The 24,216-nt window shown below is 43.7% G+C and overlaps 1 protein-coding gene and 1 long non-coding RNA gene across 18 annotated transcripts in view; one reads left to right on the plus strand and one right to left on the minus strand.

Annotated features, from left to right (window-relative positions):
- The window catches only part of LOC142047817 (uncharacterized), a 30,209-nt gene extending 15,271 nt beyond the window's left edge, over positions 1–14,938 (minus strand). The window contains exon 1 of the long non-coding RNA XR_012657083.1: positions 13,159–14,938. This is a non-coding gene — a long non-coding RNA (uncharacterized LOC142047817). The remainder of the gene's footprint in view (positions 1–13,158) is intronic.
- The window catches only part of TSPAN14 (tetraspanin 14), an 83,214-nt gene that overhangs the window by 29,198 nt on the left and 29,800 nt on the right, over positions 1–24,216 (plus strand). For 15 of the 17 annotated variants that reach the window (XM_032786321.2, XM_032786323.2, XM_032786322.2 and 12 more), the window contains one exon: positions 10,255–10,352. In XM_032786321.2, the coding sequence (XP_032642212.1) occupies positions 10,272–10,352 (81 nt within the window). In that variant the 5' untranslated portion in view covers positions 10,255–10,271. Of the gene's footprint in view, positions 1–6,135; positions 6,199–10,254; positions 10,353–24,216 lie in introns of all 17 variants that reach the window. The other 2 variants (XM_032786326.2, XM_032786331.2) reach the window with 1 other exon arrangement.

Consider the following 24,216-nt stretch of genomic DNA (forward strand, 5'->3'; position numbering starts at 1 on the left):
AGTGGGTATTCACCCACGAAAGCTCACGCTCCAAAACGTCTGTTAGTCTATAAGGTGCCACAGGATTCTCTGCTGCTTTTACAGATCCAGACTAACACGGCTACCCCTCTGATACTTTCCCCCTCATATTAGCCTTCCAGGGGATCCTGCCCATCAGTTCCATAAGGGAGTCTGAGTCTGCTTTTCTGAAGTCCAGCGTCCATATTTTGCTGCTCTTTCTTCCTTTTGTCAGGAACCTGAACTTAGCCATCTCATGGTCACTGCTGTCTAGGTTGCCACCCACTTTTACTTCCCCTACCAATTCTTCCCTGTTTGTGAGCAGCAGCTCAAGAGGAGCACACCCCCTAGTTTGGTTCTTCCAGCACTTGTATGGGGAAGTTGTCCCAACAATCTCCAAAAACTTCCTGGATTGTCTATGCATTGCTGTATTGTTCGCCCAGCAGATGTCAGGGTGATTTGAAGTCCTCCATTAGAATCAGGGCCTGTGATCTGGAAACTTAAGTTAGTTGTCCAAAGAGAGACTCGTCTACCTCATCCTTCTGATCCTGTGGTCTATAGCACACACCAACCACGACGACATTCTTGTTGCTCTTGCCTCTAAACTTTAACCTAAAGACTCTCAACAGGCTTTTCTCCAGTTTCATACTGGAGTTCTGAGCCCTCCTCACTAGGTTAGCAAGCCTGCCTGTAAAGATGTTCTTCCCTCTTTTTTGTTAGGTAGATCCCATTTCTTCCTACAATCCTTCTTCCCAGAACAACGTCCCGTGGTCAAAGAATCCAAAGTCCCCTCTCCGACACCACTACATAACCACACATTCACCCCCACAATTCGACGGTCTGGTCTTGACCTAATGTTTACTAGATGGAGCTTTCATTTCCCCACCACTGCCCCCTATTTCCACATCTGCTCTGTTTTTTGCCTGGGTTTGTGCTGGGATAATTTTAAAAACATGGGGCAGATCCACAGCTGATATACGTTGACTTAAATCTACATTGCTACATTAACACTAGCTGAGACTCTGGTCCAGTCTTTACAATACTTTTGTAGAAAAATCACAGTATTTTGGAAATCTGTAACATTCCCTTTTCTATTTTTGAAGCCATTTTATAGATAATATATGGAAAAGGCTTATCCTGTTTAGGTCACACATGTGCTGTAAGGGTTAAAAATCTATCAGCAGTGAATCATATCACAATTATAAAAACTTTAGAATCCTGGCACTTTGTAGATAAGTGTAATCTGTGGGTATTGAACTGCCTGTGACTGGAAACTGCAGCATTCTTTTGCTGAATGGTTATCTTCTTTTCTCAGTGCAGCTGTGAGCTGAAATATGTCTTTAAAAAGCTAGAAGTGTCCCTCCGTATTCATTCTCTGAAAGAAATTCCCATTGCTATACGTGGGAAATAACTGTTGGCTGAGTGAGTCGGTGTACCTCCAGATAGAAAAATAAGAAACTACAGGGGAAGCTGATAATTGCCACCTACATATTGCTTTATATCTCTTCAAAGCACTTCATAATATTAACTAGCTAATCTGTGAAACGTATGAGGTAAGCTAATATTACTAACCGCATGTCTTTATTTTGATCTGGCAACTGACGCTTCTGAGCATCTTCTACACTAGGAAACGTACTAAGGGGAAGAGATTAAGTGACTTGGTCAAGTGCATGTAGCCAATCTATTTGCAGAATTAGGAATAAAGTTTGGGAAGGGAGTTGGATGTGCCCAGTCTTAGTTGCCTAGAACATGTTGTGTATAACTGACAGAGATGGTATCTTGCTCTCTTCTTCTCCCCTTCCTCCTCCCCACCACCCCCAAAAAAGTGGCAATAGGCCAAATCCTGACCTTTAACTTAGGTGGGAGTAAGGGGCACAGAAGCCCTTTACCTCTCTATTTTCAAGACTCCAGAATGGTCAGAAGGGCTTTGAAGCAGCTCTGAAGATAGATCCCAAGTTTCTGCTGAAAGAGGATGAAGAACTCCATAGAAATGCCCCATCCTACCCCCATCCTGTCATCCTTTCTCCTTTCAGGAAGCTGTTAAGCTTTGCAGTAACTTTTGCACAGCTGTCTGTTCCCACATGCTCCCCTACCCCTTCCTGGAAGTTATCCCTGTGGAGGAGGGAATTTTTTTGGGAGCATGGCGTGCTGTCTTGCTTGCTCCTTAGCCACCTATGTGGGAGGACAAGAGGGTGAGAGAATTGTTTCTTGGACCAACTTCTGTTGGTGAAAGAGATGAGCTTTTGAGCCACAGAGAGTTCTTCAGGTCTGGGAAAGGCATTCAGTGTGTCACCCCTGAATACAGGGTGGAACAGATTGTTCAGCAGTGTGGAGGAAGACATTCATCCTGGCAGCTCCGAAGGGGAACTGTGTGTGTTTCTGCTGTGGTGCCTCTTTTAAGGATCTCCACTGCAGATCCAGTGTCTTGGAGAGCCACCCTACCTCCTGACGAGGGGGGATGACTTGTAGCAGTGTGGTTTGATCAAGTGTGAATTCCCTGGCATCTTGTGGTACTGTAGCATTTCTCACTACCTACATAGCGACACTCCTCCAGGTCAGGCAGTTGGTTCATCATGGCTGGCCAGCTGCCAATAGAAAGGGAAGTAGGGAGAAATGTGTTACCAGTCACAGAAAGGTCAAAATGATTAAGCAGTTGGGATCCCTGCTTGTCAGTAAGGGTGTGGGAGAAGCTGATATTCCTGTAGCGGGCTTTTCACTGAAGTTAAGGCCTGAACAATCAAGGTAGGTCTGGGAGACAGTGAGGGAAGGAAGCCAGGCAGAAAATAAAATCTTGAAGTATGTGTGTGGGGAGGGTGGTTGGGGGTAGGGAGTTCCTTCCAGGTTCTTCAATGGCTTGGCTATCTTCAGTTGCATTTTAGGACTGTAAACTTGCTGCTTTTTTCTCCTGGATCCTCCTGGTCTACTAGATCAGAAGCAAGATGCCTGGGTTTTATAACTAATTCTGTATTTGCAGCTTGATACTTAACATATTTAAATTGAAATACTCTGCCACCCTTCCTCCCTCCACAAGAACCGGGGAGACTCTAGCCCTTGTTTCTTTGTGTGCATCATCTTAATTATGTTTAAATTACAGACCTTGCAGCTGTACCACTACAGCTGTAAGCTCTTGCACGTGGCTGCTCTATGCTGGCAGAAGAGAACTCTCCTGCTAGCATAATTAAGCCACCCTCAGAGAGCGGTGGGAGCTATGTTGGTGGGAGAGCAGCTCCTGCTGACGTATGCTGTCCACAACAGCACTTCTGTTGGTCAGGGGCATGGGTTTTTTTCACACCCGTGACTGACAGAAGTGCTAATGTTGGGCCACCCTTCCTTTTATGCTCTGTGGACATGTCTGTCTGCTCAGTTTCCATTTGGGCTTTGTTTCCGGTAAACACCCTCTTGCAGGTCCTATGCCAGGGTGTGGCTGTGAGCTTTCCCCCAGAACACATCATGGAAAGTCATGTTGCAGTGCTAGAACATGAGAAAGGGAACCTGATTCTAACAAGGTACAAGGCAGTGGAGAAACAGGCCCAGGAAGTGCAACTAAACAAGTAGCAAAACCTTGATGGTGACTCTGCACAAAGTAAACTGAAAGAGTGTGGGTGGGTGGGAACAGCCCTGTAATCCTGTTTAGCAGCCTTAGATGCTACTTTTAGCTCTAATAAGAGTAATACTGTCAGGTGGTATGTGGGTCTTCTCAAGCTGATGGAGGTCTGTCATAATTACAGAGCGAGCTGCAGCTTTTTACTCCTCTCTAGGGTTCAAGTATTTCAGACCCCTTCAGTCCAGCCTGTTCCTTATCTGGGCAAAGTGAGCTTTATAATTTCAGTATCATCTTCACAGTTTAATAACACAGACATTGTTTCCTAATCTCCTGCCTTCTTTACCAGGAAGCGTTTATAGCTGGAGCTGTTTGTTACCCGCTGGCTATTAACCTGAACCTCCATGTACCCACAGGAAACCCTTCTGTATATTCATACAATAAACATTTCCCATGAGTTGCTCACTTACAGTCAGGGGCATGTGCAGGAATTTAAATCTGACTTCTTTTGGAGGGGGCACATTCTGTGCCCCTGCCACGGCCCTGGGGCTGAAGGAGCTCACTCTCCCTACTGCGGTCCTGGGGCCAGAAGAGTTCTATGCCCCCACCCATTATTTGGGGGCCTGTGCCCCTACTTGCCCCCCTTTCCCTCTTGTAAGCAGGAGCCTGCACAGTACTGGTAAACTAATACAGATCAGTTCCTCCCCCCCCCCCCCCCCCCCCAATCCTTCAGTTTCCATTGAAAAGGTTTGTATTTATATCAGAGTGGAGACTGTGAGTTCTGTAGTTAGATCCTCTGTTTTTAGAAGTTGCTTACTATCCCATTAATCTCTAAAGCCTTATATGGCCACACAGTACTGCTCCTGCGGTCAGGAATGTACTGTAGTTATTCTTTCATTTGCTAAAATGCATGCTCTTTGTCTGTTTCAAGTGGAATGATCATAAAGTTTTAAGTCGCACTGAGGGTACGATCTATTGTGAAAAGGAAAATTTGAAATGTACTTTCTTTCGTGTGCCCTTGACCTTAGAGGTCTGAATTAGATGCTACCACTTTCTCTATATTTTTAAAAGAATAAAGGTCTATCACCCATTTCTGAGCACAAATGAGCACATTTTCACATGGTACAAGAACCAGAGTTGTCATTTGTTTTGTTTTTTGTTTAAAATAAAACCCATGTGAACAATTCCTTTGTCCTAGCTACAGATATTCTTGTTTGGGGTGCTGTGTAGCAATGGTACCACATTCTTCAGCATTCTCTCTCATTGTTCTTGTTTTAACATTCTTTATTACAGTAGTGACTAAGGGCTAACCAGCAGTGGGGCTCCATTGTGTTAGGAAATGTCAGAGTAGCAGGCAGTTCCTCTCTGAAGTGCTTAAAATCTAAATGAACAAGACAAACACAGATGCAGGAAGGTGTAGAACCCAGTAGCAGAATGAACAGTATGATAGGTGGGGATCAGCTAAAGAGGAAAGGAAGTTGAGAGGGGACAGGAGAAGAAGGGCAGATATGGAGTGAAGAGACTCTGAGGGAGGGCTGCAGCAAACAGCCAGTCAGCAAAAGTCCAATCAAAACTGATCCTTTGCATTTGGAGAACTGTCTACCGTGGTCCTTGCGCTCGCTGCTTCTACCCTCTACTGCCTAGAGTCTCTGGCTTTCTCCTATTTGTAATTTTGACACCACCTGGGTCTTGATGTCCCCTCTGTGTGTGTGTGTGTGTGTGTGTGTGTGTGTGTGTGTGTGGTGGTGATGGGGGGAGTCTCCCCAGGACACTGCTGGGGGAAGGGGTCGCCCCAGCAAGTCCCCAGTTTACCACTTCCCCGCACACTGCAGTAGTCCCAGCTTTGGCTGTTTCCATCCTACTGCCTGTCCTGTATGTACGTCGAGGGGGGAGTTGATAAGCACTCAGTGGGGAGATTTTTCAAAAGCCCTTTACAGTGGCCTAATTTTCTGCTCACATTGAAGTCTAGTAAAATTCCAACTGCCTTCAAAAGCAGCGAAGTTAGCCTAACATGGAGCAGTTTTGAAAAGCCCAACCAGTATATTTTGAGTGAATTGATCCCAGGAAAAGGAAAAACCTGATTATCAATAATGGGATTGTCCACTGTTCATAAAGGACCAGAGTCCATATCTCATCACTTACCTTGTAGTTTTCCATTATGAGCTTCTGCTGATAGGTGAAAGGGCACTCTGGCTGAAATATCTTAATGAGAAAGGGAGGGAATTTGTCCAACAGCATGGAGGTTGACTTTAGCTCTCTTATGCCTTCTCTCTCTCCAAAATAAACCTCTCTAATCCTCAGCACTATGAACTTAATTTTGAGTTCAGTGTTTTGATATTAAGAGATGCTTCTCTATATGAAATAATGTTAGTTAGCAGTACCTGTATTTGCTGCGTGGCTATTTAGAGGTCTAGATATAGCCCAATATAAGTAAACCTTACTCCCATAGTCTGAAGTAGATAATGAACCTCCTAATTAGGATTTGTGTTTGAATTAACGGGAGTTTCCCAAAAGCTGTGTGAGGAACATCACAAAGTGATGCTGGATGCCAGTGAGTAAGCATGGGATGAGAATCTTTTGACTTGTTTTCTAAATAGGCGAAGACCATCAAATGCAGCTGGTTGTCAGGAAAACTGCAGAGGCCCCAAAGTGACCACCAGGTGATATCTGGTCTTGACCTTCCCAGACCTATGAGACCACTTAATTTCTTTCTGAGAGAGGTGCATCTTGGACACTCCACACCTGGACCTGCATGGGCAAAGAATAATCCTGTCTTCTCCCTAGGGGCTTGATTTGGCATTACTCCCTTTTTGCAGCCAAAAGTTTGTGCTTGGTGCTGAGTTTCAGGTTCATGGCAACTTGATATGAGACAAGGTTTGGTTATGAACTTAAAAACAGACCTGGTGGCAATACTCCATCATACTGCTAGAAACATTTAGCAATACCTTTTGAAAGCTCAAAAAGGCAGTCTTATGTAAAATGGGATATTCTTAAAAATCAATAATTGTTTGTGGGGGTTTTTTGGTTTGTGAGGGGAAGAGGGTGGTAAGGAGTAGAATAATTTTTATAGTAAATCTGTGTGACAAACCTCTCCATCATCCTACTATATTTCTTGTTACAACCAAAAATACAACACAACTTTGTATCAGGCGTCACAGAATGGTCTAGCACAGACACCAAGGGTAATTATTACAGAAGTATCAGAGGGGTAGCCGTGTTAGTCTGGATCTGTAAAAGCAGCAGAGAATCCTGTGGCACCTTATAGACTAACAGACGTTTTGGAGCGTGAGCTTTCAGTTGCGGCTCGTGATACCACTTCGTCAGCGCCATGGTAGTGGAAATTTCCAGGGCAGGATATATATATATTGCTAGCAAGCACGCTAGACGTAACGGGTTAGTTCAGATCAGTGAGGGGTGGGCCTGTTCAGCAGTAGAGAGTGTGGAAACACAGGGAGGGAGAACTGGTTCGGTTCATTGGCAAGCCAATTCACAGTCTCTTTGTTTAGTTGCTGAGCTGTTCGGTGTCACATTTGCAATCTGAATGCAAGCTCAGGCAAGTTCTCTCTCTTGAAGTTGTCTGATAGTTTTTATGCGCGATAGCCACCCTTAAGGTCATGCTTATGTGGTGGCCAGGGATGGCTGAAGTGCTTCTCCTACAGGTTTTGTTATTGCCATTCTTATTTATCCTGAGTTTGTGCTCCATTTATCTTTTCATAGTGATCGCCCTGTCGTTTGGATCCGATTAGTACAATAGCAGAGGGGCATTGCTTGGCATCGATGATTGGCGCTATATTACATTTGTGTGCGTGAGTGGAATGAACTTGATGTTAATGGCATTCAACGATCCATTGTTTACAGCCAAGACTGTAGGTACAACCGCATTCTGCTCTAACAGCCTTCGACAGGACAACACCTATCAAAATCTGCCACACATATGGCATTTCTCAAAACTACAATACCGCAGCGAGGAATTAGGAAAACAACAACAGAGTCCAGAACGTTTGTACCCGAGACAGCCTCCCTACTGCAACCTACCAACGAGAAAGAAAGCACAGGACTCACTGGCCATCACATACAGCCACAGCTAAACCCTCCAAACGCGATCAATCAGGGAATACAAACCCACAATCTGGACAATTGATCACACTTTCACGTGTGTCTTGGGTGGCTGCCTAATGCCTTGCCCAGACACCTGCCACCTGAAACGTATTCTCCCCAGCAACTTGCACAGCCGTACATAGTAACTCAGATCAGAACAATCCATGCAACAACCTCGATGCAACATCTGCCACATATGTACACAGCTGACACCATCACAGGACCTACCAGATAGCCAATACCATCACTGGTTTATTCACCTGCACTCCAACCTCATGTAATATACGCGATCACAGCCAGAGCCAATGCTACCCTTGCTATGTGAATCGGCCACACTGCGAGACAGTTCTACGGAAAAGGTATAATGGACACCAAATCTATATCAAGGCATGGCAATATACAAAAACCGTGTAGGAGAGCGCTTTCAAACCTCCCTGGCACACATATAGCAGACCTTTAAGGTGGCTATTCCTGCCAGCAAAACAACTTCAGGACCAGACTTCAAAGAGAACATGCTTGACTTCATAGTTCATATGCAGATTTACAGTACATGACTCGACAAAACAAAGACTGTGAAGGCTGCAATTACCAGAAACAGTTTGTCTTCCTTGGTTTTTACACCGTCTACTGGGGTTAGAACAGGGCCTCACCCTCCCTGACTGATAACTAACCTCGTTATCTCGCCTTGCTGGCGAGACATATATATACCTGCCCCTGGAAATTTCCACTACCTGCGTCTGATGAAGTGGGTATTCACCCATGAAAGCTCACGCTTCAAAATGTCTGTTAGTCTATAAGGTGCCACAGGATTCTCTGCTGCTATTACAGAAGTGTTTGATTAATTATGAGGGTCCTATTCACCCACTTGTCATACACAGCTTGTGACCCCAGACACAGCATGGGGGATGGAAGAGCAGTAGCTGCTCTCCCTGAATTCCCCCGCTGCAAAGAAGTGAGCAGATGGGTTGGGGGTTAGAAGTAGCCCTGGTGCTGTCTTTTTCTCTACACCTCCTCCCAGATGGCCAGTTGACATGCAGGAGTATGCTGCACTGCAAAGAGAGTTGAAATAACTTGTTCGCTCTCCAGATCGAAATGGGAGGAGTTGTGGTTGAATCTGCTTCTGGGACTATGCTGCTATGTGCCCCTGCCTTACTCTTGGCAATCTATAAAGTTACAGTCTGGCCCTATCAGGCTGGGACTGTGAATGTCTGTTTTCCCCCGCTTTCCCTTTTACACCATTTAATGTAATTCCACAACAAACATCTTGTCTCATTTCTTATTTGGGGTCAAACCATTTGAAAAATCTTATTACTTCCTCTTCCTCGCTAAGCCTCTACTAAAATCCCCTGGGAGGGAAACCCTTGATTTAAAGGGATAATTAGAGGGTTGAAATGTGGAAATGGTGTTAACCCCTCTCCTGCACGGGTCTCAGCATGACAGACCAACTGGTGTTGGCTGCTGGGCCTTTCCCACACACTGGGCTCTTTAGGACTTCTTCAGCATAATAGCTTTCGGCTGGGAGGCTTTGCTCTTTGTGGTTTTCGTTTTCTATATGGGGCAGTCTGCTGCATTCCTGTAGAGAGATGAGTTAGGAATAATGCCCTTGAAGGCTTCAGTTTTCTGAAACATTGAGCAACTCCCATGGCTGATGCTGACCTCCTTAGAATACTGAGAATCACAGAAAGCAGAACTCTCTGCAATGCCCATCAGATCAAAGCTTTTGTAACTGCATGACTTGTGATCTAAATGAAACCAGTTATGCAAATTTGATGCAGTATAGGAAGATTAAAAATACCACAGTGCTACAATCTGTCAGAGCTTAACAAAATCTCCCGCTGTAACATTCTTTCTCAGTTACTTACAGCTGTCTTCTCTATCTCACTGTGTGCCACCATATTTACCATCACATCTTAAGTCCATCAGGCATGATGGGAAAAGGACAAGCAGCCTGGATGGAAAGTCCAAGTCCATGTATGTGCATGGAGTGTCCTGGGCCAAGGAGGGCGTAAAAAGGGTTGTCTGTTTAATACAGAGCCTGAAACCATCAATGTGGGCCTTTGACTATACAGTTCTAATTAAACCCAGTTGTATTTATCTCTCTCAGATGGCAACAGGGAGACAGAACTGGTTAAAAAACTAGAAAATATTGTAAAGCCACAAGAATTGGCAGTGGGACTTGGAGTCATAAGAACATAAGGATGGCCCTACTGAGTCAGACCAAAAGTCTATCTAGCCCAGTATCCCGTCTTTCGACAGTGCCCCAAAGTGAATGAATAGGTAATCATCATCAAGTGATCCATCCCCTGTCGCTCATTCCCAGCTTCTGGCAAACAATGGCTAAAGACACCATTCCTGGCCAATAGCCATTGATGAATCTATCCTTCATGTATTTATCTAGTTCTTCAAAAAGAACTAGGTGTCAAGTGTGGTATCTGAAATTTCACTGAATATCTATCTTTTTGAAATTTGACTAGATTTCAAATTACAGTAATCCTTTTAATATAAACTTTTGGGACAGGGACTCTTTTTCTGAGACTGAAGAAAGCTCATATTAAACATCAGAATTTTTAGGCTGAACTGACTCCCCCCCCCCCCTTTCTTCTCTTCCTCCTCTACAGATATTGCTTTATAGAAGATGCACTATTACCGATACTCTAACCCAGAAATCAGCTGTTGGTACAAATACCTGCTTTTCAGCTACAACATCATCTTCTGGGTGAGTACAAGGCCAAAACTCCTTCTGTAGCATGAGGTCCTCAGCCTGGGACTTGTCTCCTTGAAATGATGTCCTTCAGCACGTGCATGTTACTCAGAGAAAGTGAACGGCATAGACTTGGTTGGAGGCTTTTGTGATATGGCCAAGCATGACTGAAACATTCAAAGTAACCTCACTTCCAACTTAAAATGGAGGCAGACAAATGTCCAGATCTTTGGATATTGTCGTCTTGGTTTCCGTATGTCAGTAGGCTCACTGTGGTACAAATAATAAAGAAAAATGTGGTACTTGCTCCAGTGAGTTGACAGTTTACGTTAGAAAAACAATATAGAAGTTGATAGTCTAGTCGCAGAAGCTTGGATGTCAATCTGAATTATGAATGGCTCCTGGCAGAGGCATCCAGGTATATGGACTGATTCAGATGCCTCTCCAGTCTGAATCTTTTGGGTATGGAAATACTACTTGAATAGCTTTTCCTGGACACTGTGTCTCTTCTGTCCTGATTCAGGCTGGAAGCAGCGAGTTTGTGAGTGTGTTTTTTGAAGAATAGTAACGTGGGAAGTTATCAAAGATCTTCTGAACATCAAAAACATTAATTTTCCTTTTAGATGCTCTATTTCAGATGCACGTGCACCTCCCGAGCTCTGTGGAGATGCTGTTCAGTAGCCACATAAAGTGGAGCACCCATAGGGACACAACTTGAAGAAGAAGAGAGTAGTCACCTTGTGCAGGACCTCTACCTCTTCAAAGTGTGTGTTCATATGGGTGCTCTGCTGCTGCCCTCCTCCTCTGCTTCAGACTGTGTTCTGTGTTAGACGTTCAGATAAAGAAGGCAACTGCCCGCACAGATCTATGTCCCCTCTTTGTGTGGCATGAGATTGTTGTACAGAGTGCGTGTGCAGAGCAAATGAACAGTAATGGAAAAATCTATGATAAAGGGCTTTAGAGGCCTATGTGTAACCCACACATCTCCTGGGTGTGGTGTTCTGTCCCATCTAGTGGTACCAAGACCACTTAGAGAGAGAGAAAATGAGTGTCCTCTACAGCCTTAGCTAACATCCAATTGGCTTTTAGCTCATGCAGTAGAGGTTCATGCACTAAGATCCAGAGGTTCCAGGTTCAATCCCGCCTGGGGTCTGTCGGCATTACATATGCTCACCTGAAATGGAGTTCCCATAGGGACACACATTTCAAAGAACCACAGTTACTGCATGAGGTGAATAACCTCTGAATATCTTAGTCTGATCTGGTTCTTATGACTTAAACAGGATAAGGAAAAGGGGTACAGAAAATGGTATCAACCCATTCTTGTTGCTTTATACTATGTATATATTAAATTAGGCTTATATTCATTAAATATCCTGGCCTTTCAACATCTGTGCCTGCAAGGTGAGGAGATGCTCTCTGAACCAGAAGTTTAATAAAGACCTCAGAATGGCCATGATGCTAAACTGTGTGATGTCCAATGTGTGTCGCTGTCCTTCAAGACAGTGCCATTGGAAGACTGGCATAAACGATGCAAGTATCACTTGAGAAACGATGCAGCCACATATCCTTCTTGTGGACAGCTTGGGCCAAAATGACCACTAATGAGAACAGGTGCAAAATGGAGCTCCCCCTTTGCTAATATCATTTATAGTGATACATGCAGTTGGTCTAATATGTTGACTCTTCAGTGTAGCGAATCAAAACTTTACTGGAGCGAATCAAAACTTTACTGGAGCGAACTTAACTGCTGGAATTTTCAGGGGAAGACATGAAAATGACTTTTTTTTTTTTTTTTTTTTTTTCCTCCCCCTTCATAAAACTTGATACCATGACACCAGGGGTGTAAATTGACATATTTCCATTAAAGCCAGTGGAGCCATGCTGACTTACACCAGCTGGGAATCTAGCTATGTTGGAAGCTGCTCTCACTGGTGACCATCCTTGTTTAGTAGGCCATCTCCTTAGCCGAAGGCAAGTCTTTTTTAATGAAAACTAGAACCTCTAAACTGAGGTACTGTAGATGATCACTCACAATAGAGCAAGTAATGTGGAAAAAGGAGAGAGATTCTCCAGCAGGGGATATTTCTGTTTTCCGTGATAGCATTATGATAATCTTAACCTTCTATAGTAGGCTTGTCATTTAACTGTCAAATCATTTTGGTTTTGTAACTTGACAATAGGACTGTACTGCACTTGGAAAGGGTGAGAAGTCCCTGACATTTCTGCAAGACTATCCATGATCTGTAACTGGTCTCTTATAGTGACTCAGTTTTCCTTCACATTCTAAGTTCTCCCATCCTTTATCACTTTTTTTTTTTCTTTTTCTTCACAAAGGATAGAATGATCTTTTTCTTTACCCTTCTGTTCCCAACCTTTCTAAAAACTGATAGTGATCTTTAACTGTTCCTTTTCCTTACCTCTTGGTGTTCAGTTTGCCTTGTTAATCACTGGAATGAGAGCTGATTCTGAGAGAAGAAAGAGCAAAGATTTTGCAAAGGTTCTTGGATAAAGAGGCAGAGAACTTGAGCATTATGGTTTTGAGCTGCAGCTTTCCCCCCCCCCCCCCTCCGGATCACTGTTTAATGTTTCAAGTGCTGAATTTAATCATAGGGCTGTAATTTTGAAGAGATAATAGTTGAGTCTTTGCACCTTTCCAATTTAATGTTTTGGGGCTTGCATTAAAAACTGTCAGTGTGCTGGTAAATGTTTGTACCTCGGGCTCAAACCTCCTAGATAAGATACAATATGGTGACCCATCTGTCGTAGAAGAGGCTATTTAATTAGGAGGTGTGTACACACACCCACCCCTTGGAAGTACCTCTCTCTGCTGACCTGGCAGTCTGTTGCATGAGGTCAGGACTATAGTGGTTGGGAAGGTCAGGTTGTACTTTGACAGCGACTTCAGGACTTTGGAGGAAGGCTGGAGCTGCAGAAAAGTGCATGCCAAACACATTCACAAGCCCATCTCAACCCTTTACAGTGCTGTAGTAGTGATCTTGGAAGGGGCTTGTCTCTGTCTTGCAAAAGACTTCAAGAAAAATGCTGTGGGTGTGTGCAGTATCTCAAAGGAAAAGATTGCAAGACATATCTGAAAGGTCTTTAACCAGCTTATCAGGATGGGGTAATAACTTCCTTTAGTTACAGTCCTACATATACTTCCCTCCCTCTAGGCATGTAGCGTACCAACAAAGGGTAAGATCGAAGACTCCACTATAAATTATAAAATGTACAGGAGAAAAATAGGCCAAATCTATACCTGTTTCTGCACAATATTGCTATGGGGGAAAGGCCTGGGAAGTACAGATGCAGAGAGCAACCATAATCTCTCCGAGCACAAATGCAATGGGGAAAAGGGGTTTACCAGCATTGCTACGAGAGCTGAACATCCTCCAGGGTCCTGAACTTGCTCCCACCCAGCCTCTCGTGTCCACTAGTTCGTGCTGATAAGCAGCACTGGGATATAGCACAAGCCACACTATTTTTTTTTTTTTATGCAGGTGTAGAAACTGCTTAAAATCTCACTCCTCCAGCACACATAGGGCTGGCAACTTTCTAATTCCAGAAAACAGAACACTCTTGCCTCGCCCCGCCCCATCCGCTGCTCACTGCATCCCCGCCCCCGGTGCTTGCCCTCCCCCACCCCCTCTCAAGTGCTCATTTTCACTGCAAGGCCCAAACTTTCATATTTATTGTTTTGACAGATGTATTATGCTAAGTTCAGGTTTTGTTTGTTACAGGATGCTAGAGCTGGCAGCAAAATAGTCAAAAAGGGTCATTGTGAAATTTCATTTTTTTTTTAAAAAGCTTTTCATGATTCTTTCCCTCCCCGTCCTCCCACTTTTTATAACCAGCTTCCATGTTTTTTGTTCACTAAAGTTGTTGCCACTGTGTGTGTGGAATTAGGACCACATATTATCACAGCTGCAATGGTTCCATTAAAGGCTCACTCCTGAAGCCCAAATATGTAGACTACAACCACAGAAGTGCACACCTGTCCAAATTTGTGGAAACTGACTCCCACACCTACATGCAGATACACACGTGTATTCATATGCACACATTTAGTATGCTCTAACGTGTATATACTTCCACGTTATTTAATATTACAATTGTTGTCTAGTGCCTAGACACCCCAACTAAGTTCAGGGCTCCAGGGTGGTGGGTGCTATACGTACACACACAGAGTTTGCAACAAAGAATTTATAATGTAGCTAGACAAAGGTGGGGAGAAATGTATGATACATTAACTAGTAATGGCAGAAGAGCCAACGACCTTCACTTTTTAAGAAATAATAAATTTCTTTTAGAGATGTCTTCTCTTTTAAAAACTTGTCATGAAATGAATACACATCTATTTTATGTCATCAATTTTTTTGTGCGGAAGCCAGCAAAAAGACTAAGTCAAAAAGTTAGGTTGCAAATTTTATTCACATGGGTATACACACATGCGACAATACACACACCTCCCTACTCAGACACACAGTCTCTTACACACATACAATGCATGCATGCATACTCTTGCCTACACAGAGACACTTTTTCATACACTTTTCCAGGGGCTGCCTAAATCATCCAGCAGGGAAGGGAGGAGGGTGGGCTGGAGGGGGAAAGATGAGGGGTGTGTGTGTGTGTGTGTGTGTGTGTGTGTGTGTGTGGAGGAGAGCAGATAGGGAGGGAAAGAGGCCAAGGACAAGAGCAGGCTGAGGGTGAGAGGGGGCAGTGAAGGAGGGGTGAGTGTGTGTGTGTGTGAGGGGGAGTATGTGGGGTAGATGGGGATGCAGGGGGAGGCAGAAGGCTACAGGTGCATGAAGATGTGGGGGGCACCGGGGTGTATAGGGACATAATGGGAGTGCAGCAGTGTATGAAGGTGAATGGGCTGCAGGGCTGTGGGTGATGAGGGACATGAGGGTGGCGGCTCTGGGAGGTGGAGAGGATGGGTGGGAGAGCACTGTAAGGGGTACAGGGCTGGGATGGTAGGTATGGAGGGATGCAGTGAGAGGGATAGTGGAATGGGAGGGCGTTTGGGGTTGGGAGGGATGCAGTGTTCGGGGATGGGGATGCAGCCCCATATCCTTGTCTCCAAATGCTGGGTACACATACCTCAAACTCCTGGGTGCTGGCGATTGGCGATGGAGAGGCTGGCAGACAGACAGCGGTTCACTGCATGGCATGTGCTACAGCTCAAGCCCAGCCACATGAGGAGGAGGAGGAGGAGGAGAAGGACAGGCAGCAATGGGGGAGGTGTGTACCATGTGACCCCTCAACAGCTTCCAGCTGAGCACTCGTGAGTCACGCTTTCGCTAGTTCCTCCCCTGTCTTGACCCAGCCAATTCAAGCTGCACTGGGGGTGAGGCAGCACATGGACCCCCCAGGCTGCCCCTAAGGCTAGGAGCCAGACGTGCCAGCTGCTTTCCAACCTGGGAGCTGCGCGGTGCAGTGGCTAGCAGGGAGCCTGCTAGCCCCACAGTGTGGCAGTGCTGCCAATCTGACAGCCAATTGCTCTGTCAGCAGTGCTGACTGGAGCCACCAGGGTCCCTTTCTGACCAGGTGTTCCAATCCAAAACCGGACATCTGGTCACCCTAAGCGCACACAGAACATTATGCCTGTTCGTGCACCTTTCAAACCTAGACTTAGAGCTATCACAACCCCCTCAGTGCCTTCAGCTGCCGCCAGGAAACAGATCTTTCTGTACATTCTTGACTGCATGTACATAAAATAAAACTGGTGGCACGGACAAACTAGCAATATTATAATGGATTCCTGCATTGCTTGGGGACCCTTTCATCTAAGGATCTCAAAATGCCTTGTGAACATGAAGAGCCCCAGTAAAGCCTGAGCGACACTTAAAAATTAGATCAAGGTAACTACATTGCTCAGGCTGTGAAAAATGTCATGCCCTGAATGCCATAGTTAAGGCGACCTATCCCCTGGTGTAGCTATAGCCAGGGTTCTTCCATCAACCCAGTTCCCACCTCGCAGAGAATGTCATAACAATATCACTGTAGTGTAGAAATTCCCTAAGCTAGGTATAGGGTTCATTTCATGCACTCCTAAAAAAGCCAGCCATCTGTGGACTAGAATTGCGTGAGCTGTTGAGCAGTATTGCTGTGAGTTGTTAGCTCAGACCAGGAAATGGAGAAGTAGGAAGGAAAAATGAAATATATTGAGTGAGGTTTGGTCAGGACTCGGTGGTTAAATACATTTGGGAGCTTAGTATGTTTTATGTTGTACCCATAAAGTCTGTTAGTAACAGAGTTCCCCAGTGCCAAGATAGGATATTGGTTCAATACAGATTTGGAAGGAAGAGTTCCACCTACTAAATCTCCAGTGCCATTTCATGTAGACAGCATGGTATGTGGTACAGAACAGTTTTGGTACTGCAGCCACCTTTTCAATCCCCTGACATACCTCCATATGCAAGCTTATGGTGCAGACAAGTTTTGAAGTGCTACTTGGTGATCCCTCTCCAAATACTTACCTGACTTATCCTAATCTTCCCTAGCTTGTGAGATCCAATGGAATTGGATTAGCTAAAAATAAGATAGTTTAATCTAAGCACATATAGTTAAAATATTTCTTTGCAATATTTCAAATCAACTGTAGAGATATAGTCAGCCTGGCAAGATTCTGCTTGCTTAGGGCTCAGTAAAATCTCTAGGTTTTTCATTGTCCTCACTCACAGGAGAGAGCAGGCAAGTAGCTCTTGTCCCTGGACAAACAGATATTCATTAAGGCTGAATAAAACCATACAGCTTAAATAAACTTAACACTCTCTTTAGGGAATTTGGTATTTTTTCCTTTTTGCAAATAGCCATTTCCGGAGATGTCCATTTCCTTGGGGAAAAAAAATATAAAAACTTGCTTCCTTTCAGGAAACTGTCATAGCCTTCTTTATTAAATCTCTTGAGTACCTGAGATGGTCTCTGTCTGTTATGGCACTACATTTTCCCGTTAAGTTATTGTCCCTTTTTTTTCTTCCATCTCACACCAGAAACTGTCAGGCTGTGGCCTATAGATTTGTTGAGACAGACTTTCAATTTTCCTGAAATAAATACAAAATATATATTTTTTTCTTTTCTTTCCTCCTCATTGAAGACACTACATTATGAACGTTTCCTGCTGTTGATTTGGCTGATGTCTGCTGTTTGAAAGGTAGCAGTTTAAACTATGAGGTTTAGCCCAGTGTTTGCTATGCTTTCATTTTTTCTCATGTGTCTAGCTGATCAGAGATTTAGACGCTTTAACAAGGCTATGACCTTTCCCTGTGTACTCTGAATGACAGGCCACCAGTAACTGTGATCAGTGGCTTTGATGTATATAGAAAGTAGTTGAGCAATGTGATACAGGTATGAGTTTTTTAAGACCAGTATAATTTTAACCAGGGCAGGCCCAAAGTTTAACTAGGCTCTAGAAAAATTCTCCATGCTTATAAAACCTTTGTTGTTCAGATCAAGGGTTGTAAGCAAGAAGTTATTGATCTCATTTTCTGATGAGAAATATGGGTGTCTTGGTATCTCTGTGGCAGGGGTAGGCAACCTGCAAGGTGGCACGCGAGCTGATTTTCAGTGGCACTCTCACTGCCTGGGTCCGGGCCACCAGTCTGGGGGACTCTGCATTTTAATTTAATTTTAAATGAAGCTTCTTAAACATTTTAAAAGCCTTATTTACTTTACATACAACAGTAGTTTAGTTATATATTATAGACTTATAGAAAGAGACCTTCTAAAAATGTTAACATGTATTACCGGCATGCAAAACCTTAAATTAGAGTGAATAAATGAAGATTTGGCACACCATTTTTGAAAGGTTGCCGGTCCCCGCTCTATGGTATATTGGAAGCGGTGTAAAAATTGCCAGCTATCACTATAAATCCTAAGGGTTTTTCTGGTCCTGTTTGCAGGCCAAGGGGCTCTGAAGGAAAGCATGTGCTCGGTCAGTTCTGCAGAGAGCCAGCCTCGGGATGGTTGAGTTGCGCCTCTCTGTTTTACGGAACCACTCGCTTGTGCCCGCTGTCTCTCTCGTTTTTAGTTCTCATGTGTTAACATCATTGCTTAAAAAACACAACCCTTACGTTGCAACTCTCGAAATAGTTAAAAACATAGAATTCTAACTTCTCCATGTGTATGCCTGAACATAACGGTACAATCAGTTGTGAACGTGTGCACATGATGCAGCCCACACTCATTTCTCTGCTTTGTCCATCCTTTCTTGTAAGCAGAGGGAGTATAGAAATGAGTAAGAGTCCTGTTCTCCCCGATGTTCCTCTGGGAGGGAGGTTCCTGTGCTTTTCAATACATGGTCTTAATAAACATTTTAGAGGCATTACTCCTTTCTAAGTCTGGTAAAGCCAAGAACTCTCTCACAGCTGAATAAGAGCCTTCACAATATACTAGTTCTTTGCCTCATTAGGTGGGCAGGTCTTTCATTACCTTGGGAGTGCAGTTTTTCTGTATAACCATGAATAATTTAGACAATCCTACAAAATAAAAGGGCATTTCTTTCTGAACAGAATATAAAAAGAAAACCCAACATTTCAAAGTTGTCGTGGATCTATAAACCCAAAGGCAGGAAGGGTGCAACTGCTGGTAGCTCATTTGAACTTCCTGTTTGCAGAGGTGTGGTGGATTTGTTGCATATGTTTCCAGCCAACCTCTTTCATGGTGCCTGTGGTTTTACTGATTGTAAAGTTTAAAGGCCATCTGGATGATCCAAGATGATGATCTTGTTTTAAAACATATTGTTTGAAGCAGATGTCTAAAACAGAAACTTTTGTAACATTCCAAGGCTCACTAATTTGCAGCATGACTCACTCACTCTGGGTTAACTTTTAAGGCCATTTATCGTTAGAGTTTTTTCAGCAGTTTATCAATGAGGCATTTAAAGTCTCACATGGAATTTAAAAACAAGGAACTCTCTAACTCATTTAAATGTTTGCAGTTTGGGAGCCATGTGAATCTGCTCCATCACATCTACCAGTGAATTTATAGAAGTAGAATGGAGTCCTGTGACCTATTTCAGCAGATGATTTAAAATGCAGAGCATCTGGGGCCTGCTCCTGCAAGGTACTAAATGCCCCCTGCTCCCCTTTTGAGGTGGAGGATTAGGCACCTAGACCAAGGAGAGTACCACCTCTGATGGTGAGTCACCTCGCTACTACTACTTCCATCATGGTTGGATCAACTCCCAGCCCATGTGGATAGTAACCAAAACTGGTTAAAATAACGTGGGTGTCTGATGACCCATGTAATGATGGGTTTGCTCTCTGTCCATTGCTTCAGGACTGGTATCCACAGCACCACAGTTAGATTTATTTGCATTTCTTGTTGGCAGTCTCTGACCTCTCACCAAAGACCAAATGATCATGGAGACTGAAAAGCCATCCATCTCTGAGGTGGGCCTTCTAGCTAAAGTTAGAGGCACACAGGCTGGGAAATAGATCTGGGAGAATAGTGGGGAATAAAAATCACAATGAATTCTAAATTTGGATGTGCTCACACACAGCTCCTTCAGCACTCACTTGTGTAAGATTTTGTTCTCATGTATATCTGGAACATTTAGGAGGGGAGGGTGGAAGCTCATGTCTGGAAAAACATGCTGGTTCACTGTGTGGTCATGCTAGAACGTATATTCATTTCAGAAGTGCTTGCATGGTCATCAAATCATATTGCTGAATTTGGATGTTAGGCTCTTAGTCAATTGGGAATGCACAGTAACTTGAGATAGGCCTCCACAAATTATGACTACTGGCAGCAATACTCCCAGGGCCAGATTTTGATACCTTTACCTAAAGGCTGCATAGTGAGTAAGGGTGTCACACTTTGGCCCATAGTGCACCATTGACAGCAATTCATAAGCTAACATGCATTCATCCAAAACATTTTTTCAAATGAATCTAAACAGGAAAACAGCTCTTTTCTACTGGGCAGCTTGCACTGCAGCTGTCATTGATGAAATAAGCTTCTACATCTCTTAGTTCTGCAGAGCCAAATGGATAAGAAGGATTGAGCCTGATTCTATTTCTGCTGTTGATTCTCAGTGCATAATTGACTGAGATTCAACAGTGAGGCTGCAAAGGTATTAACGGTGTGATCTGGTCTACAAAAATAGCTGGCTGGTGAGGCACACAAAGGAAAGAATGGAGCTGACTTTCAGAGCACAACCTGAGAACTTTGTGGTGGTAGAAAAATATATCCTCTTAATTGTAAACTGAGCATATGGGACTTGGAAGGTGCTGGAGGTGATCAGCATGGAACCCCACAGTGCCGTTTTTTAGTCCCTTTTCAGAGGAGACCTACATTTTTTGTCTCATTTCTATTATTTCTTTAAGACTTGTAACAGCCAAGTCAACAACCTCTCTGAGTGACAGTAACATAGCAAGGGAATGGGCAAGAGTGGAATGTACACAGCAAATCAATTTTAATTTTGCTGTGCTATGTCCAAAGGCCTCTGCGATCCTTCATCTAGAATTAAAACATTATACCAAAGAGAAGAACATGTTTTTCTACTATCCCCAGATTGGGTGCATCGAAGTCGCATGGAACTGTAGAAAGAAATCCAAAGACACTGTCTTCCCCTTTCCTTCTAGGACCAATGGGACAGCAAATGTCTTTTCTGCTGAATCTTAATAAGTGGAAGCAGTTTTCCTGTCATAGTCTCTGAAAAATTCTCTGTGGCCTCTTGCAGTGCAGTAATAAATAATCAGAAGCAACACTCAGCTGTTTTAATTGTTGGGTGTCCAGTCCCCCTGCCCAATAACTCCTATCTAGACAGGGTAAAATATGCTGCCTAAACCAAATGTTTTGGAAACCAAAGCAAATGCTTCTCAATTAAGCAATCTATTTTTTTTTTTTTTAAATTAGGATGGGAACAAAACAGAGAGGCTGTAATCCGTTCAAACACAACAAACACGAACATATTAAATAACTCAGTATGCATATAGCGGCATGGTTTTCTCTTCTTTTTTGTGTGAATCAGCTAGTTCCATTTAATTAATTTTCTAGAAATCTTAAGTTCCAGTTAACCCTTTACCTGCTGCCAAGATTAACCCATGCTGTGGCAACTTGCTATCTTGTCTACTTGCAACCTACACCAGCCTCTTCTCTTGCCTTCTGGCATCATTGTGGCATATGAGTAGGAAATAGATGGATGTCTTAAAAAGAGCTGATTGAAATTCAGAAATCCCTTTCCACTGGACATGCCAATGCTTTGAAAAGAAAATTGTTCCTAACTGGAACAAAACCTAGACATTTTCAAAATTTTCCTTAAGACGAAAAAAATTGTTTTATGGGGGGGAATTGAAATAATTCCATTTGTTCCCTTCCCTTTTGCTACTCTCCCCCTCTTCCCCAACTGTGCCCCTGGCCTGACTCCTAGAGTTAGGGACACCTGGAAACCATGAGAACCCCAGTCCAATCCAGGACTTCCAGTTCCACAGCAGGGACCCTGGAAGTCCTGGACTCCCCCAGTCAGGCTCAATGGCAGGGCTGTCCTGGAAGCTTGATGCTGAAAACTCGGGCTCCCTAGCAGCCCACCAGGTGACCTGGCAGGAAACTAGGCAGGGTTCTCTTGGAAGTTTGTTGAAACCAAAATGTTTCCATAGATCAGCAGATTCTGATAGGAAATTTTCCAGCACAAATTTTTAACTAGCTTTCGCTTTGAATTTTTATAATGTATAATAGATCCACAATGAAACACTTTTATTCCCTACCTGAGAAAAGTCACTGCTTAGAGACATAGGTGTGGTCTAGGTCACTACTACTTTTGATACAGCCATGTGTTTTTCAAAGCTTATTAAAATGGGGGTCTTTGTTAAAAACAAAACAAACAAACAAAACCTCAGGGTCTGTACTTGCTTCAACATGACCAAGTTGCATGTTCACTGTATGCTATTGTTCTTCTAACCTTGAAATGAGAGGTTTAACTAGCATCATTTTGTCCACCCATGACTGTTTCATGCGTAATGTTTTGCATCACTTTCTGTGTGCTTGTCCTGTTATGTGGTACTGAGCTCTTGCAGAATCATCTGACACTCTTTTGAGTAACTAGGTATAAAATGGCTTATACATCACCCTCAGCATTTTTAGCCACAGAGCCAACCAGGAATTTCTCCAGCTCTGATCAGTGCCATGCCTGTGGCAATAGAAGCTGTGACACTTCAAAATCCTGACAGCTGCCTAACATGTAATGATGATAAAGCTCTGTCTTCTCCCCTTTTACTACATCATGTGGAATTAGCTGTAGTGTTCAGCTCACTGAAGGGGGTAGCTCCAGCTATGGCTGCTTTTGCTAGAAAAAGGTTGTTTTTTTTGGTCAGAGGGTTGTTTGTTTTGTTTTAAGATATTGGGCTCTACTTCTCAGCAGGCATGTATTATTGAACTTAGAGGGGAATAGCAGATCACAGACTCAAGAGAAATGAAGCCCTCCATAGTGGTAATAGAAGTACTGGTTCTGAGCTCGTGGAAGTGTCAGGCAAGGACACCATTTAATATTATCTCAAGGGGAGAATTCAGGCTTACTACAGAAGAGCAGAGACATGCTGCGGTGACCCCAAAAATTATATTGACAATTATATATGTAATGTCACTTCTTCGTATTAATTTAAAAAGAAATATGGCCAGCTGCCTAGCACTCACAAGTAGTCACAAAAGTGCTTCTGTAGAGTGAATGGAGGGAGGGAGACTATAGCACATGCCAACAAACAATTTCAGACCTGGGAGGAACTGCAGTAAGTAATAAGGAAATTAAGAAAACTCCACTACAATCTGGAACACGGTTAAGCCATCCCATAAAAAGCAGTTGGGGGACACCTAGCAAGTGATGGTTGGGTACCTTGTTGCTAAGCACCTTAGAAAAGCCAGTGTTTGGTATCTAGTGTCTGGTTATGGCCTGTCAGCAAGAAGGCAGAGGGCAGCGTTCATACTGCGCTCCCCATCAGTGCCCGGGCTGGGGAAGCTAATGATCCAACCAGCGGACCACATACTTTGTTGACTCCTGGTCACGTGCCATGTGAGGCATGTTGCACATATGCTAAGAAGAAGCAAGAATGCACAAAGTAGAAATCATGGCAAAGAGCTGACTTCAGTTTAAAAACCAGTGTTCTGCTAGCACAATGCAGCTCTTGCCAACTGAAACTCCTGAAAGTTGGTTATGATCACGGGCTCTGGACGATCCAGTTAGCATTCCTACTGCACTTCCTTTTGGCTGAGAGAGAGCAGGTATGGTGTCAGTCTAATATTGGATTCAGTTTCTGGGGAACTGTACCCTCCCTGCCAAGGGCAAGGTAGAGGTGTGTTTTTTTTTTTTTTTTCCATCTCTAAGTATGCTGTACCCAGAAGGCAGCATTCCCAAAGCTGGTTGGGTATCGGTAAACTAGGCAGCAGCTTAAGATGGCAGATTTGGCCCGTTCGCTCCTCTGTCATGAAGGAGGGGCAGACTGGCTAAATCTGCCACTCTAGGCCTAGGTGGCATGTTTAAACGTTGATTATCTTTAGTGACCTCTGGGTGGGTGTCTCCTCTCCTCTAGTCCATCTGAAACTGTTTATCCATAATGACAGGTTTCAGTGTAGCAGCTGTGTTAGCCTGTATCCACAAAAAGAACAGGAGTACTTGTGGCACCTTAGAGACTAACACATTTATTTGAGCATAAGCTTTCGTGGGCTACAGCCTACTTCATTGGATGCACGCAATGGAAAGTACAGTAGGAAGATGCATGCACATACACACTCTCTCTTGCTCTCTGAGAACATGAAACAAGGGGTGTTACCTTACACACTCTAACAAGTGATCAGTTCCTCACAACTTTTTGTCATCTGCTGCAAATGGACCATTTTGATTACTGCTACAAAAAGTGTTTTTTCTCTCCTGCTGGTAATAGCT

This window comes from Chelonoidis abingdonii, chromosome 15, assembly GCF_003597395.2.
Source record: "Chelonoidis abingdonii isolate Lonesome George chromosome 15, CheloAbing_2.0, whole genome shotgun sequence".
In the NCBI taxonomy this organism is placed as follows: Eukaryota; Metazoa; Chordata; order Testudines; family Testudinidae; genus Chelonoidis; species Chelonoidis abingdonii.